Source organism: Triturus cristatus, chromosome 3_1 (assembly GCF_964204655.1).
Source record: "Triturus cristatus chromosome 3_1, aTriCri1.1, whole genome shotgun sequence".
NCBI lineage: Eukaryota > Metazoa > Chordata > Amphibia > Caudata > Salamandridae > Triturus > Triturus cristatus.
In genome coordinates this window covers 727,148,764-727,165,719 of record NC_140583.1, presented here as the reverse complement: position 1 = coordinate 727,165,719, position 16,956 = coordinate 727,148,764, and the positions used below count along the sequence as shown (strand labels likewise).

General features: G+C 43.8%; 1 protein-coding gene across 1 annotated transcript in view; it reads right to left on the bottom strand.

Moving 5' to 3' along the window:
- EPS8L2 (EPS8 signaling adaptor L2) overlaps window positions 1–16,956 on the bottom strand; it is a 353,890-nt gene that overhangs the window by 45,258 nt on the left and 291,676 nt on the right. Inside the window, exons 5-8 of the mRNA XM_085644863.1 lie at window positions 10,134–10,295; window positions 6,796–6,942; window positions 3,815–3,894; window positions 960–1,102 (exon numbers count right to left, since the gene is read on the bottom strand). Coding sequence (XP_085500989.1) covers window positions 960–1,102; window positions 3,815–3,894; window positions 6,796–6,942; window positions 10,134–10,295 — 532 coding nt within the window. The remainder of the gene's footprint in view (window positions 1–959; window positions 1,103–3,814; window positions 3,895–6,795; window positions 6,943–10,133; window positions 10,296–16,956) is intronic.

Genomic DNA, 16,956 nt, shown 5'->3' with positions numbered 1-16,956 from the left:
GTGGTAACAGGAGCTATGGAGGAGGCTGACCCATCCAGGGGCATGTGGATGAGACAATGTATACAGTGAATGACAATATCTACTTTGTAATAGAATAAGTGTCAGGCCCAAGGTTTTGCTCAGAAAACCATGATTGACTATCAGGTTGGGGTGCTGAATAACAAGGCTGTGTAGTGTTGATTCCACCTCTAATCCTTTTTAATTCACCTCCAGATACTCCCTGCCTTTTTATCTCACTCTTGCAGGTTCTTTTTAACCCTTGCTTTATCACTTTGTCATTGTTTTTCTGCCCAGCTCTGCCTTCTCCCCCCCCCCCCCATTTGTGTTTTTCTCTCTCTTGCTTTGATTTAAAGTGTGTTGAGAAAAATTAAGTGCTGGTCCCTAAAAGATAGTGCTGCTGGGCTGCACCTTCATCTACTAGCTTAAATTTAGGTGTGTGGTCACAGCAGTGCAGTGCTCAAGGACCAGAAAGGGTGTGGTGAGGTGCTGCTCAGGTCAGTTCTGGGGTCTTAATTGGAAATTTGAAGGCAGAAGAGAGGTAAGATCAGAGGACGGGGAACTGCTTCCGTCTGGGACCAGATGCCCTGGTGCCTTGAACAACCCCTGGTTGTAATGGGAACCACACCTGTTCCTTTGAAGAGAAACTGAAATGGCACCCCTTTTTTAAAATTATAAACGCTTCACACAACTTCAGGAGTTTTGCACGAATTATCAGAAGACATAAAATATGCACGTTTGGGAAACCACAAACTTCATAACTATGCACGCTCTTATAACCGAACGTTAAGGGAGCCGTCTCAACATTACTACAGTGTACCATAAATTGAGAGACTCATGTGATTATCCTACAGCCTTCGGGAACAGTTTGTGAATTTGGAGAACACCTTCTTAACATTAATACTAGCCAACGATTTGCCACCTAAAAAGAATGGTCATCTTCTGTGTATGTCATTTGGTACCTATTTCTGCTTGTGACGAGGGTGACATGACACGATTTTTGGCGTTCTGGAGCCCTCGGCTGGCGGGCTTGGGGGCAGTGGGCCCAGGTCCTTGTGGTGGAATGATGGTTTCTCGATGCGTCTTGATCTTCTCTTGATTAACTCTGTTGGGAAACATCGGTCGACAGTCAGCTACAAACAAAAGTCTACAAGACATTTCTCTGTTGGCAGTGGTGCTGGAACAATTTTCAAAATGGGGGTACTGCCATTAATGTTATATCACTGAAATCTTAGCAATTGTGAAAATCCCAGGCATCACTCAAGAAAAGAAGCGTAGCAAATGTGCCATGCCAATTCGGCAGGAGAGTGGTAATGGTGTGGTATGTAGCTGTGATGGATTTTGGCGCACTGGTTAGATTGGGCACTAAGGTCTACGGATTGCACTTTTACTAATGAATTGGCCACAAAATCTGCATAGACATGCAGTTTTACCTGTAAAATTATATAGAGCTAAAATGATAATCCGTGTAAATCGGGTATCGACGAATATTAATCATTTGAGCATCACCCAAGTGTCTTGATTTGTTTTGATCGTATTAATATCTTTGCTTTCATCACACTTCAGAATTACATAAAAGTGCTTCACTTGTGCTTTATCAATTGCTGATATGATTTGGAAATGCATATTGTTCATTTGGTATTTAAAACGTTGTTGTATGTTAGACGAAAGTGACATCCTATACCCTTTCCTTTCACCTTCTGTACCACAGAAGGATTTTCCCCTAGATTACTTTTACAAAAGCCTCTCACTTTGGAATCAGATAAATAAAAATGCACATCAGTTTCCAAATCAGCAGCAATTTGTCAGAAGATAAAACCTGTCATTTGACCTTTGTATTTGTACACCCAGCAAATGTGACAAGATAAACACAAAATGTACAGGCATCTCTATTGCTCATTCACCTCCTGAACTCAAGCACGACTATTTCTGTGGGCGCTGCAGCACCCCTGCTTCCAGCACCTATGTCTTTAGTGCTTTGAAGTCAGCTATCAGCACCCTTTCTATAATTACAACCGGGGGGGGGGGCAGAAGACTCACATTGCTGCCACATTTTCATAAATCCTACCTGTGGCGCCTTGGACAGAGTGCTCTAGCAATGTTTTCCTGCTCTTTATTATCCTTCTCAAAACTAGGAAAAATTGTTTCAGAAAAGGAGATGAAAGTAAAACTAGAAAAGTAAACAATTTTATTTCAGCATTATTTTCCTCACCAAGTATCTGAAAATTCTCATTTATCATTATTAAAAAGTGTTGCACATTCCCGAACGCTGCCAGAGAGGAACAGGAGCAAAGTTTTGACACTTTGTCTCTCTAAAATCCTTTTCATGGAAACACTGTCAAGTAAAAACAGCTTTATGACAGAAACGAAAGACAGAAACGAAAAAAACATAAAATGATAATAAAACCATCTTATTATCATTTTATTTTTCTTTCTACTGAAGGCACCCAAGTCTCGGTGGGGCCATGACACGAGCAGGGGGAGGAGTAGTACACACTGAAAGTGCGCATGACGGTTTGGAGCTGTCTAAGGCAATCCAAACCGTCATGCGCACTTTAATCTCTCTTCGCCCGAACTGTGTTGGACAGCTGGGAGGAGTAGTGGCACAGGCTCCTGGGACCTGAGCGAGCATTAAACAAGCCCGCTCAGGCCAATAACGGCACTGCTCTCATGAGAGCAGCATCTTGATTGGCATCTGGGAGCCTGCACAGTGTGCAGGTACCGGAGCAGAAGTACCCCAACGGCGGCCGGCAATCCAGCCGGAGGTAAGTGCTCTTTTTAAATTATAAATTATAAACCCCCTACCTGCCACACCTCATTCCCTCTCCCTGCCTCACCACTTGTTATAAAAGGGAGCCGCTACTGGGAAAATGACACATTGCTTTAGGCACAGAAACTCAGTGTCATATGGGACAGCTTTAGCTGGCCTATAATTCTTTTAGCCAACAAAACTTAACTTACATTAAGAACTGTAAGCTTCCACAAGCAAGGTGTTGTTAGGGAAAAAACAAGCACTGGCTATAGGTGTCACACATGGCAAGGACTCATTTAGCATTAATAATAGGGTCTGTCTGTCAAACTTCGGACTTCAAGGGTGGACAGACATAAACACAGGCCAATGCTGTCCCAAAAGCTTGGGGCCTCTCAAAGCCTAGTAGAATGCACTTTCCTAGGCTATCCTGCCACAGTAATCCTGAGCTTTCTAAGACTGTCAGAGACCTTCTGGAAATATTTCCATTCCTTTATGTCTGATTGTGGACTTCTTACTACAGACTTCTCACTGCTTCCTTCAATGAATAGCAAACATGAAGGTTGCTGACACCCTTGATGCCATTTTGTTCATCATTGTTATTCGAAACTGAAATGAGACATTGCAGTGTGAGAGAGATGACCAAGAGATGCACATAGCAGACCCAGCCTAAAAGGCAATGGGGCCTACTGCCTGGAGTGCTGCCCAGCCATGTGCATCACTAAATCGGCAGCCATCACATCAACAAGACCTTTACCTGAAGCATTCATGACCTACAGCTGTCAAAAGCTCGACCTGGTATATTTACTTTTCTAACTCTAGTTGTCACAAGTTGGTGCTAAAGTTAAGTCGAGGTAATGGCAAGTCCTGGGAACAGCAATGCTGATGTGATGGTAGTTTCGATGAGATGTGATAACAACTCAACCAACCATCAGGGAGTTGCATCATAGCATGCACATTTTTGTAAGGCTGCCTAGTGTGGGAATAGTCCCTAATTGTACTCTGCAGAGGAAAGGCCATGAATTAAAATAGTATGGTGCTTACAACACCAAAAAAGTCAAAACTTACTTCAAAGTCTGTGGGCGCATTTTCTTTCCATGTTTCTTATCTGCCAGAGCACTCTCAATGTCTGCATGGACCATCTCTGCCTGATGAGTGAAACAGAGAGACGTCAACAGCTGCAGGCCTTTTCAATCTATGCACCTTGGAGCAACATCCCCAAATCCATCAGGACCCCCCAAAGCTGTTCCAATTTAGGCAAGATTTGAAAACTCACCTTTTTAATGGACACCACATCACAATATACAAACAATCAAATAACCAGCTACCTCTTAGATCATGTGTTGACTTTATGTTTGTCTTTGACCAGTTCCGTGCTCTGTTGCCTTTTTGACTCGGTTTGAACTATACCCATACCACACACGAGAGCACAGCATTGAGCCTGAAAGCTGTAGTAACTAATCCTGTTGAGCTCAGTACTTCTTTCAGAGCGTCTCAATGCTTTCTCCTGTATAAAAGAGGAAGGTTCTGACCCAACAAGTACACATTTCAGTGATGGTGAACTTCTCAACATGGGCTTCAAGCCATGGAAGAGTCAGTGCTAGAAATACGCCCAGGCCTTTTTTCTGCCATGTCCACCAACCCATGACTTGACCTGAAGTCTAGCATGTCAAAAAGCATTGTTCAATCAAGATACAATTGCGTGAAACATGGAAAGAAATACACCTGGGCATTGGGGACCCAAGTCCGGAATGCTTTGAACGTAGAACTTATGAGCATTGCCAACCTGGCTGTATCCAAGAGAGTAACTGAAAACAAGCCTATTCAAAGCACCTTCTCATCCTTGCACATAGCTCTCAAGAGTGCCCCTTTGTGAAGGTATAGGCTCCTCCTAGTTTAATGAATCATTCACATGTGAAATCCATTAACTGAGTAACCCATATACGTAACCCATATGCGAACTACATTTATACATGTAGGCCATGAATCAGTTCTGCTGAGGAATGAAGCAGTGTTATCCACAAACTTCTGCCTACCCTCAACTGTGTTGTGAAGTAGTTCCTGCTGCAAGCCAGCAGTTAACAAAACAACTAAATATGTAACTAAATAAATGTTGAGTTGCCCTGATACATTCTAGACCTGAGACAAGGCACATTAACATCATGATTTATGTCACCAGCATCTCAAGTATCCGCTTGTAAGCAGCTGTGTGTGTGATGCTTACTTTTCTACAAGTTAGAAAAATAATAAAGTTTTTTTAACACAATCAGCAAATGCAGAAAAAAAAATTTGGGGGTGGAATTTCTCTCTTTAAAAATGTGCCAGAATGAAAGTACCAAAACTGTTGTTCTCCACAAAGGGATATCTTCTCCCATTGTTAAGCTGCAAGCATCACCCTGCAAGTAAGGCTACATTCTTGGAGTCACTAGCTTCTGTGCTGTAACTTCTGTGCTGTAACTGTCTATAAGCGACCACTTAGTAAATCCTGCAAATGTGGCTGTGTTAGTGAGGCAGTGGGTGCTGTTAGGCAATGATAGACATTTGTAGGAGCATGTGTGCCACACTAAAGTCATCGCAGAGCACTGAAGGGTCGTGGATTGTTAGATGATTGTGAGAGGAATAAGGATGTGATAAAAAGTGAAAATCATGGTATACTGTTCAAGAGATATTAAAACATGCCAAGAAATGTAGTGGGGATGCAGTGTCCTTATAGACCAGTCCAATGTGCAAACCAACAGGGACCTGTTTCAACCACCATTGATAGTGGTCGGATGTAAACCAATCACCCAAAGGAAAAAGAGGCTGTTCCCCAATTTTCTGGACTACTAAGTAATCAGACCCCCCTTACACTGAACCCTGAGATGCACGAGGAGCCTCCTGTTGCCTCCTGTATAGGAATGTTATCCTTTAAGGTTCTGTGCTACATTTGAGAGCGCCTCTAAGACTCATGGCCACATACATAGAGAATAAGGTTCAGCCCTGCTGGCCCTCTTGCTCTCTGCTCGGATTAAGCAAACTCTCCATTGGCCCCAAGAGTAAAGAGCAGGCTGGACAGATGCTTCTCTAGGACTGCCTCTGCCTCGAAAGCTCCCGCTACCTGGAGGTCCGAAAGACCCCCCAGCTTCATACTCTTCAGAGGGAAATGAAATCCACTCATGACTCCTGCTACTGCTTGGGCGGTGTTCTTCCTCCCAGGGCTAAGTAGTATGGATGTACCAGACAGAAAACGCGATGGCTATGCTTGAATAATGTTCAGCATGGGAAGCCGGTGTCAGTATAACTCAGAATGCCTGTCCAAAAATGGCAAAGTGTGACTTTGCATGGTGGTACATTTATTTTATTGCATTGCATAGTATTGTATTGAGTAGCTCAAGACTCTAAAACCAAGGCTCATTTACAACCTTCACAGCTCAGTACAACTAACCTGCCTTTCGGCACTTGTTTTACTCTGTAGCCTCTCTCAAAAACGACGAGAAGCAATTCAGTTGGTCATTGTACGTTTTTGAATCGAAATAAACAAAAATAACGCAAGGCCATACTAGTTGTAATACAGCGCTATATAAATCTGTTACTATAAACATACATACAGATTTGAAAGGCCGACCCCTTTGGCTGCCCTTTCCATCACATATGTGGCCCAGTCGCTGCACTTTCAAAAAGCATCCACTGGTCCAGAGCTAGAGCACGTACGCGTTCCACATTTATGCTGCAGAAACCAACAAGGGACTAATGTCCAACTATTCTGCAGCACAGTAACTGATGGCAGGAGCATCATCAAAGATTGCTAGGAGTTACAGATGCGACCTATATGAGCCCCATTGTGCCCGCCCTGCCTGCCTTTTATCACTCTTGTAGGGTTCTCAGTAATTCTCCACTTTGCACTTATGATAAACTTTTTGTGTTTATATCTTTACTTCCTTGAGTCAAGGAAGTCAAGGAAGTCACAGTGTATGTGATGCAATTCTGTTATACTATAGTCACCCACTGGGAAAAATAGAAATCCCCTCCTTTAACCCCAGGGTGCCTCTGACGAGGCGGGTTGGGCTCACCTCGACGTCACAGTTGAAGAAGTGGATGTCAGGCTTGTTCTGCTCCGATTCCTGGCACACCAGCAGAAGGATGGAGGAGTGGCGCATCTGGTTGAGGACAGTTTGGCAGTGTTGCACCGTGGACAGCGGGAAGTTCTCCAGCTCCTCCTGCCAGAAACAAGAACAAGGCAAAAAAGAGGAGGTTATATACATGCTTTTAGCACAAGTATCTGCCCTCTGGGAATTATCTTAACATTTTCGCTCATTATTTAATTGAGAGCACATTATGAATTAATGTGAGGTGTAAACTCTTCAGCAGAAATCTAATTAGCAGTAATTTATATTTCAGCAAACAAATGGTAAACACATCATTTGTACTTTATTGGAATTTATCCCCAGTCTCTATGCTTTGCAGCAAAGACGCCAAGCATATAAAGTTAGTCGTAACGTCTCAGAAACAATGCAAACATATGAAACCGAGGCAACATTTACAAAGTTTTAATAAGACGACATATTCTTTAAAAATTATGAAAGCTAATCAGGTTTTTTTTAAGTTGCTTGTTTGATTAAAAGATTGTCAAAGTTATTTAGGATTCATTGAAACATCCTGCTGAATGAAAGCCTCGCTCTTCTTAAAAGTATTTTGTTTAAAATAACACTGGAAAAAAAAGAATACCCCAAAAAACTCCCCATAAATTTATGGGAAACATTTGAAAGTTACAATAATATAAATTTTCCAACTTCGTTCTTTTTTCCTCAACATGTCTAGCATCATTAATTTGTCCTAACCATGAGTAGTTGGGAAGGCGGTTTATGAGGGCAGAGGCTGTACTAAAAAGTGGTAGAAAATCTGGGGCAATTGGAATGAATATAGAGGGGGTCCTTCTTTCTCCCATACGCCTGCAAATGCGGCTTTGTTTCTTTCTTAAAACTGCTTTGCTGGTATGATGGTTGGGGGGCCGGCGACCAGGACGTAGGGAGCGTGTTCAGTGTTTGATGATGCTTATTTGACCTATGGCTATTTATGACGGAGCTGTAATGTGGTGCACTAACCTGTTTGTGATTTAATAAAAAGATGTTTAAAAAAAATATATGAGTTGTTGGAGTAGGCGATGTTTTCTGTTTTGGACACGTCCAGCTGGGGGTAAAGTAATACCTGTTGAGAATCCCAGAAGGGGATGGCCATTGGCAGCAAACCCTGCTTCGCATAGGATCTTCGCTGAGCGCTTATCTTGATGGGTTTGAAGTAGGGTTGGATTGGGATCAAAAATCGGCCCGGTCACACCAAAATAAAAGTGGCCCACATTTGTGTATTGCCTTTCCGCAAAACACTGCTTCAGTGAAGTTTTATGAAAAGAAAGGGGGTGGTGGGCATGTTTTATTAACTTCACTAAGCCCCCGCTCCATCAGCATCCATTAATGGGCCGGCCCAGCAAAAGAAAGAGTGACACCTCCGCCCTTCTACCTCGGGCACCCACTGGGCCTCTGGCGGCATCGTAACAGCACACACAGCCCCCAGGCTGCCCAAAAAAGTAGCCCGCAGCTGGAACTCGGCTACCGGCGCCCTTCGGCTATTTCCCGAGTGCCCGTGATACCAATCCGACCCTGGTTTGAAGGAAGACTAGGCTGGGATGCCTAGCTCAATCTTGTCCCCAACTTTAAATGCGATTTTACCTGAAACAACCTATTCTCAGATATATTAAATGCTGCTAGGCAAACCTGTCTCTGTGGTGCCCCCAAGAAGGGCCCTCCATTGCAGAGATTAAAGGGGCCGATTCTAGCAAAGAGCGGAGAATTTCAAAACACCAGTAGAAAGTCAATAAGAAAGACACAAGGGGCAAATAACAATGAGAAAGAGAGATATAGAAAACATACACACGATCCCTGCCAAAAACATTTAGAAGATTGCTGCAGTGAAAAGATAAAACAAGAAATGTTTTCTTTCTGTGTGTAATAAATGTGGATTCGGTATAACATGAATGTATGGGATGAATCATTTACTGTTTGATGATGCAATCTACTTTTGATACGTAAAATAGTCCTTCATGCATTCTAATGCAAGCACTACACAGAGGTGTTGGAACAATTTTCAGAATGGGGTGGCTGCCGTCAGTGTTTCATCAAGGAAGTCAGAGGGACTGTGAAAAATCCAAGCATTTCACATAGAACAAGTACAACAAATAAGCCACACCCATTCCGCAGGAAAGTGTCATTTACTGATAGCACAATCTCCATTGAAAAGGCCACAAACTTTCCACTGATATGCAGGTTTACTGATAAAACTATATAGAGCTCAACAATAATGAGTGGGAATTGGGTGTAGCAAATATATAGCACTGTACTTCACCAAGTAACATGTCTGGATTTGTTTTGATCCAATTAAAATCTTTTTTCCATCACACTTCAAAACTACTCCTTTTATGTTTTCCTAACTGCCGATATATTTTGAAATATTTGTACGGCTCATTGATAGGTGTTTACATTTTGTTGTGTGTTAGAGAAAAAAACTGACATCCTACAGCCTTCAATTTCACAGAGTCTGTACCGCAACAAGATTGTCAGATACTTCCCTTTACAAAATCCTCTAACTTTCCAGTCATAGAAAGAAAAATGAACACCAAATCCCATGTAGGAAGAATAAATAGAAATCTATCTGAAGAGATAGCCTGACACCTGTCTTTGAATGCATAGCAAACGTGACAGGATAAAAAATAAATTTAAAGGCTCTTTATTGCTCATTCACTTTCTTAACTCCAGCTTGGTTATTTTGGGGGTGCTGCAGCACGCCCCGCCCCCTCACCCCCCCCCCACACTCCTACTTCCAATGCCTATGGCTCTATATTAGAGGCAGAATGTTACAACAAACAGTTAAATGCATGAGGTGAGAGGGAAAAACTCCTCTGGGTGGAGACGAAGCCTAATCTGTGTATATTTTGAAGCATTGGTAACAATAAGTTTGGCAGACAGATGCACTGTCAAGCCAGACCTAAAAACAATTGCTGCATGTGTCTGATTGATAGGTCCCTCTGGAATGAATGTACGCCATGCACAAAGAATTGATAATTTACAGTCGCAGATATAGACCATTTCCTGGCACAGAGTGGCCTGAACAGAAGGCGTGCCCTGGTTGGTCATACCACTGACCCAGTGCTTGAAATAGAAATGTATAGGTACCGGGACACACTATTGCAGAGTACCTGTTCGCAACTAAGAAGTGCCGGCATTACCCAAGTGAAAGTATTGCACTCCTGCAGAGAAGTGTGGGCACTCTTTATTTCAAATTAAAGAACAGTATCTGACAGTGCCTGCCCATTAAAGCCCTGCTCTGACCCCACTTCTAATGTGATATGGGTGTTTACCTCTGTTCCGCAGTCCAAGAGCCGCAGGGACTTGTCGTTCACCTGCAGCAACATCTCCTGGGTCCAGATCTTCTCCTTCGACTCCAGCTGAATCAGCTTTTTAATAGCATCATCCACTGTCACAATGGCCTCACTCTTATCCATAACAAATGTTGCTAAGTGCTGCAGAAAAGAAATAGATGAAAATATTACAGGAAACCGCCGTTAGAAAGTACCTATAAACAGGTTCATGCAATGCAAGACACATTTGCCAAAGAGTACAGCAAAGCAAACTAAACCTGCAGTTAAAACATACTGACAGTGCAGGGACCAAGTGAGATAAGGTATAGGAATCAAATTCAAGCAGAACAAGAAAAGGTGCTCACATAATAAATGAAAACTACACCTAAGAAAAGGACAAAGGGTTTCAACAATCATGAAAAGCAAGTCAAACATCAAAAGAAATTTACCATAACATTTTTTTTAAAAACAAGAAATGAAACGATGCAGGAAACTTGATCATACTTTCGACGAAAAATACTTAAAAGCTTTAAAGACAAACTGATTCAAACAATATAGTTAAACTAATTCAAACAACGCAGAACAGTGTCTCAAATTGCACCAAAATTACCCTGTACAGAATAGCTTTAAACACTACAACAAAACTGGCTTAAATAATCTGAGAAAACTTTCCCAAAGATTAAGTATTCTATCTTAATATAAACAAAACCGCATTAAACAGTATTGGGGAAAAAACAGTAGTGCAAAACGGCTTAGACAATAAAGGAATCTTGACTAGAACACAGGGGCGTACCTTCATGGGGGGGTGTTTGAGATGATACACCCCCAATAAATTACATTTTCTGGTAAATAATTAGGTACAGGTGATTTCTATCAGACATGGTGATGTGATGATATTGTGTTTTTTCTCAATTAGCACCCTTACCAAACTACATTCCTCTCCCTTTCCACTACCCCATAAGCCCCTCTCATGCGCCCTGCATGTTGTATGATGTATTTTAACATTATATGTCAGTGTGATTGTTGGAAAATCTGAATCTTACACCCCCACAATTTTACTGACCAATTATGCCGCTGCTTGAACACCACAATGATATCGCTTCAAACGAGGCTTGAAAATGTTACGTTCTCCCCAGGCCGGAAGCATGCAAATGAATACACCACACAAGGAGCTCTGCGACAGACGCCTTAATTCTACAACCTATGATCATGCACTGCACACATTACATGATAACTTTTAAAACCACACCTCAACACCTCCCAGCAGACTACGTAACTCTTGTTTGAGTCCGCCCAGCACTGCGAGAGTCCTTTCTCATATAATATCCAAGACAGTACAGTAAACACCCTCACGTTAAAAAAAAAAGTCTTAAAACAGTCCTTTATGGATATGGATATTTCAAAAGGACAAACAGTTAATTTAAACAATATTGCAAAACTATCTCAAGCATTAAGAATCAGAGCAGTAATCAACTGAACTCCGCTATACGTAATTTTCATATTGTATGATTAGCGTCACTGTGTGGATAAATAAAAATTCAAGCTAAATGTGTCCTTCCCACAAATATCACTGGGACCCCCGCCTCTCTGATCATTTACTGAGACCACTACAGCAGTTCAGAATAAAGGTGGCCGTGGATCATCGATGAGGGATATAGTTTAATGACTAAGAGGACAGGTGTAATTTAAGGTTGATTATTATTTATTACGTTTACCTCTTGTTTAACAATATAGCCAATATGTGGCAAGATGCGGACGCCAGATGGGAAATAAGAAGTTTATTTAGCCTCATGCAGACAGTCCGTCAGCAGGGCCGGACTGGCCTTAGCGGGCCCGAGCATTCCCCCGGTGGGCCGCCAGGCTGGGGGACGGTTTTGTTACCGAGGGCTGGCAATATTGGGCCCCTGTAACAAAATCAGCCGAAACCGGCCCTAGCATACAGCTCGGCTGCACCCTGTGTCCCCACCGCTGGGGCAGGCCGAGCAGTTTGCTTGGGCCGGTTTCAGTTACCAGTCCGGCCCTGTCTGCCAGCGAGGGACCTATTAGGTGGGTCTATCTCTACTGGGCCCATTTCACAGCACTGCAGGTTGTCTGAGCAGGCGCTCTGTTTAATGCACCTGCTTGGCAAACTTTTTTGTTTAGAGAAAGCAAACTCCCAAAGCACAGGTTGCTTTCTCTAAACAAAGAACAAAAGATCTCAAAGTGCAGACAGTTGGTTCCTAAGTCAGTGGGCCTCTTGGCACTTTCCCTTCCTGTTTCCTGCCATGTTTTGCATGGCATATAAGAGCAGGGAAAATCAGTAACAGCCGCTCCACCCCAAAAAACATGGTGTGACCGTCGCTGTGAACTGGCTCCCTTTAGGCAGGCAGGCTGCCAGGTCAGAGGTTTACACTGGCACAGCAGAGATGAATCTGGCACTTGCCCCACTCTGGCACGGCGAGATTGCCGGGGGAGGCGCACCGAGTCAGGGTGCTGCTCCCAGATGTGCATCGTTCTAAAGAAGGCCCTTCATGTCCACTGGTAAGGCATCGTTCATGCAGCTGTGTTGTGCTGAAGGCATGAGGTCCAGACTAACTGCCTGACTTGCTTGCTACATCTATTAACTAGGCCTGGGGAATATTTTAATCATGCTAGCAAAATTCACAAAATTCCCAACAAATTTCGCTTTATGTAGTTTTTCTGACACGAGACTGGTCTGTGAAGACACTGACTTGCCAAGAGACATTTTCTGCCTGAACCAGTCTCCTTCCATAAGGTTCTTTTTATGCAAGGTGTGCGTTTGCATAAAAAAAGTCATCCAAGACTCCAGCAAACGACATTTCACATGGTATTTGATCCTGAAAGAGTAATTTTGCAAAACTTTCATGGAATTTCACAAAATAAGTATACACTTTCAATACCCCGACTATGAACGTGACTATGAAATACATGCAACTGACAATTTGTTTATGAACAGTATGGGCACGAAGCCCTATAGAAAGGTTGGAAACATCTAATGTTACGCTAAAGCTTTAACGTGTACCCTGCCACAACCAACTCTGTTAGACTATATCCCGTAAATTCTCGTTTGAAAGCTGGAAAGGCTTCTTTTCTTGGCAAATGCAGTGTGACTTTCACAAAATGCTGTGTTTGTAGCAACATTGTTCTGTGTAGATACATTTGAAGGTCACTTGCTCTGAGTTTGTATCTTTCTCAAATTACCTTACACTTGTCAACTAGAAAACTGAAACTTAGTGCCATATCACCCTACCAACAAGCCTGACAAGTAGGATATGAATGTATGACGTATTCATGCATGCTTTTACAACGCATGACTTTACAACGCGGGCAATACAATGAATACGTAATTACCACGCGTTCCTTTACAACGCAAGTCATTACAACGACTTGCCTTAGGGAAGCGCTGGAGTTTGGAATAGTATATTTTACTATTCCACCTCCAGTCTGTGCAACAGTAGGGAAGGTGTTGGATTTAAAATCCAACAATGAGTTCCCTAAAGCAAGTCATTGTAATGACTTGCGTTGCAATGGAACGCGTGGTAACGCCGCATTCATTGTAGTGTGAACGTTGTAATGGCACTGTGTGTGCTCCATTCTCCATCAGTGAGATCCTCTCCTTGGTGGATGCCAAGGAGACTTATGCAGAATTTTTCTGTGATCACTGCTTTGAATATATTTTGCGGACTCATCTTAAATTTACTGAATCTTGGTGGTGGTGAGTGATGCGATCAAAGGGAAGGTTCTTGTGTGGAATATCTTTTAGATTTATTTGAGACAAAGTGCTGGGCAAAGCATGCCTTGGATATCTGCCAGGGCACTCCCTGTATGGTGAAAGACTCGTGGTGAGCATTAAGTGCCTTTTAAACTGTGAATTAATGACAGATTGCGAGAGGCACTTCTGTCCAGGTAGCATTCAATTAATCAACGAGGCTATTGATATTGATATCTTAGCAGGGAATCTAAACTATCTCAAGATAAAGAGAATTTGCACAGCAAGAACAATCCTACTGATCAAGTATGTGTAGGTCCAACTGTAAAAGTGACTGTAAACAGTGCATTTAGGATTAAATCGTTTTTTATTAACAAAACACAGAGCATGAAAATACAGTGCGTCGTTGCCTACAACCCACTGGGCCTGCTACATTATGATCAAAAGGAAAGAAACGAGGCTTAGGATTCATTAGCTGTCTGGGTAGATAATTAACACAGCATGTCGCCAACAACCCATCTTGGGCCGGCCGCGTTGGACAAAGTAAAGCATTAAACTGTCTCGGCACTGTAAGAGAAGAACAAGAAAAAACTATTGTTCCAGCAGCATATATAAGAGAATGCAATAAAGGCCACGCTATGACCCATTTGAAGCGAGTGAGTCTGCTTTTTACAAAACAGAAGAAATCATAAATCCCCAACAAATAAAACCATGTACCCTCCCCCACCCCTCCTCGCTTCTGGCGAGCCAAGATCGCACGCAAGCATACGTGTGTGGACCCAGGTGATGGTTGCTGATTCCTTGGAGATGAAGTGCACTCGTCAGGGGCAGGGCACCCTAGTCTCCATCTGGACTCTCTGGGATCAGCTTCAAAAGCCTTAAGTAAGCAGGGCTATGCCAGTTCATGGAACTCCGAGGATAAGATGGAAATAAAGGGAGCCTAGACCTTAGAGTTTTCAGATTTGTCCCCTAGTGTGGCCATAGACAGCCGCTCCATGCCCAGGAGGGACCACAATTGATGCAGCCATTGAGAGTGGTCTGGGATCCTGTCTGTCTTCCAGCCCGCCAATAAAACCTGATGCGCAGCATTCAATGCCAGGGCGATCTGCTTGCCTTTGATTGAGCGCAATGGGTAGGTCAGAGCATTGGGCAACCCTCATAGTGTAAGCGGGGAATCTCGGTATGGCAGTATCTAAGACCTTATCTATTTCGTCGAGGATCTCATCCCAGTATCTAGTGAGCTTCGGGCAGTTCCACAGCAAATGAAGAAGGGTACCTGGACTCCCACAGCCTCGCCAGCAAAGGCCATCACACTGCGATCTCCACTTGGTTAGGCGAGCCGTGGTATAGTACCAGTAGGATACAATTATAAATGCAGTTTCGGTGTGGCCCATTGAGTGTGCAAAATTATGTGACCTGAAACAAATATCCTCCCAGTCTTTGTCTGAGATGGTACGACCTATTTCCGCCTCCCACTGCCTCTGTCCCGCAGAGAGAGCTCCCTTGGCAGTCCTGTGTGTGGAATGTGTATAGTTCGGGGATGAGATTGCGATCATCCTTTTTCAAGAAAAGCCACTTAAAAAATGGTAGCATTGGTCTGCTGACCAGGAGACAAACAAGGGGACCAGATGTCCAATGCAACAGCTGTGTGTAGAGAAAAAGGTCCGACTCTGCAATGTGATAATCCTCCTGGAACTCCTCAAAGGGAACATGAACCTGCAGGTCGAACAGTTGCCTCAGGCGCTTACACCCGCCCCCTACCCAACGAGTGCCTGTGCCTTTGTCCATCCTGGAGGGAAATCGGGGTTTGAAAAGATTGGAGACATGGGGGAGGCAAAGGTAATAAGATTGGACTGTTTAGCCACCTTGTCTCAGACTAGCATAGTGGGACGAGTGACTGGCGAGGAATAGAGACCCCAGGAGCGCACTGACCTAGGCAGCCAGACCTCCCTCCAGATGTGCCATCCTGAATACCCAGTGTTTCTCCATCATAGGACGGTTCCACTCCACAAGAAAAAACGCAGCAGTGAGGCCTGGAAATAGCGAGTGAAGTTGGGCAAGGCCAACCCGCCCTCCTTCTTAGGGTGCTGTAGCAGAGTTTTCTGCAATCTAGGCCAGATCGGACCCCAAATGAAGCGTTCAATCTCCTTTTGAATGTGTGCGAGCGTATTAGTCGGGGGCAATAGAGGAGGGGTTTGAAAAAAGTAGAGGGCCCGGGGAAGGACATTCATTTTTATCACGGCCAGTCTCACAAGCCAAGATAGGGGTAGACGCCGCAATTGGGCAAGATCCTTCCGAATGCATGAGAGCAGAGTGGTATAGTTCACCTATGCAGTCTTATCCAAACTGTTATGTAGGACCAACCCAAGGTACCTAATGCCACCCGTCACCCAGTCTGGTATGTATGACCAACCCAAGGTACAGTTAGATTCAGCACTTGCGATTTCTACAAATTGATTTTAAAGCCAGAAACCTGGCTGAAGGCCTTCAGATCTGCCACAATGGCCGACATAGAGGTCAAGGGATGTGCCAACGAAAAGATAACGTCGTCGACGTAGAGGCTGATTAAGTGGCAGTCGGCCCCAAATGGGATACCCCGTGCCTGTGGGTTGTCCCGGAGCCGTTGAGCAAATGGCTCCTTATAAAGGGCGAAGTGCAGAGGGGAGAGAGGACAGCCTTGTCTGGTGCCCCTCTCCACCGCGAAGGCACGTGATAGCACACCATAGACCCTGACTGCCGCAGTAGGGGCACTGTAAATGCTCACCACCCACTTGTGGACCTTAACTTAAGCCTCACGCCAAAGCACTCCAGAGTGGCGAACAGGTACGGACAGCGCACCCTGTCAAAGACCTTCGCGGCATCCACTGCCAGCTGTAAAGCCTCCTCCTTTGACCTGGGCACCTTGACAATTAGATGGAAAATCCTTTTGGTACTGTCCCCGCACTGTCTACTCGGGATGAAGCCTGACTGATCCGGGTGGATCAGGCTGGGCATTAGAGGGTTTAGTCTACGAGCCAAGATGATAGAGAATAGCTTAGCATTGATGTTTAACAAAGAAAACGGCCGGTAGGAGCTGCAGAACACCGGATCTTTCCCTGGTTTGGGGATGACAGA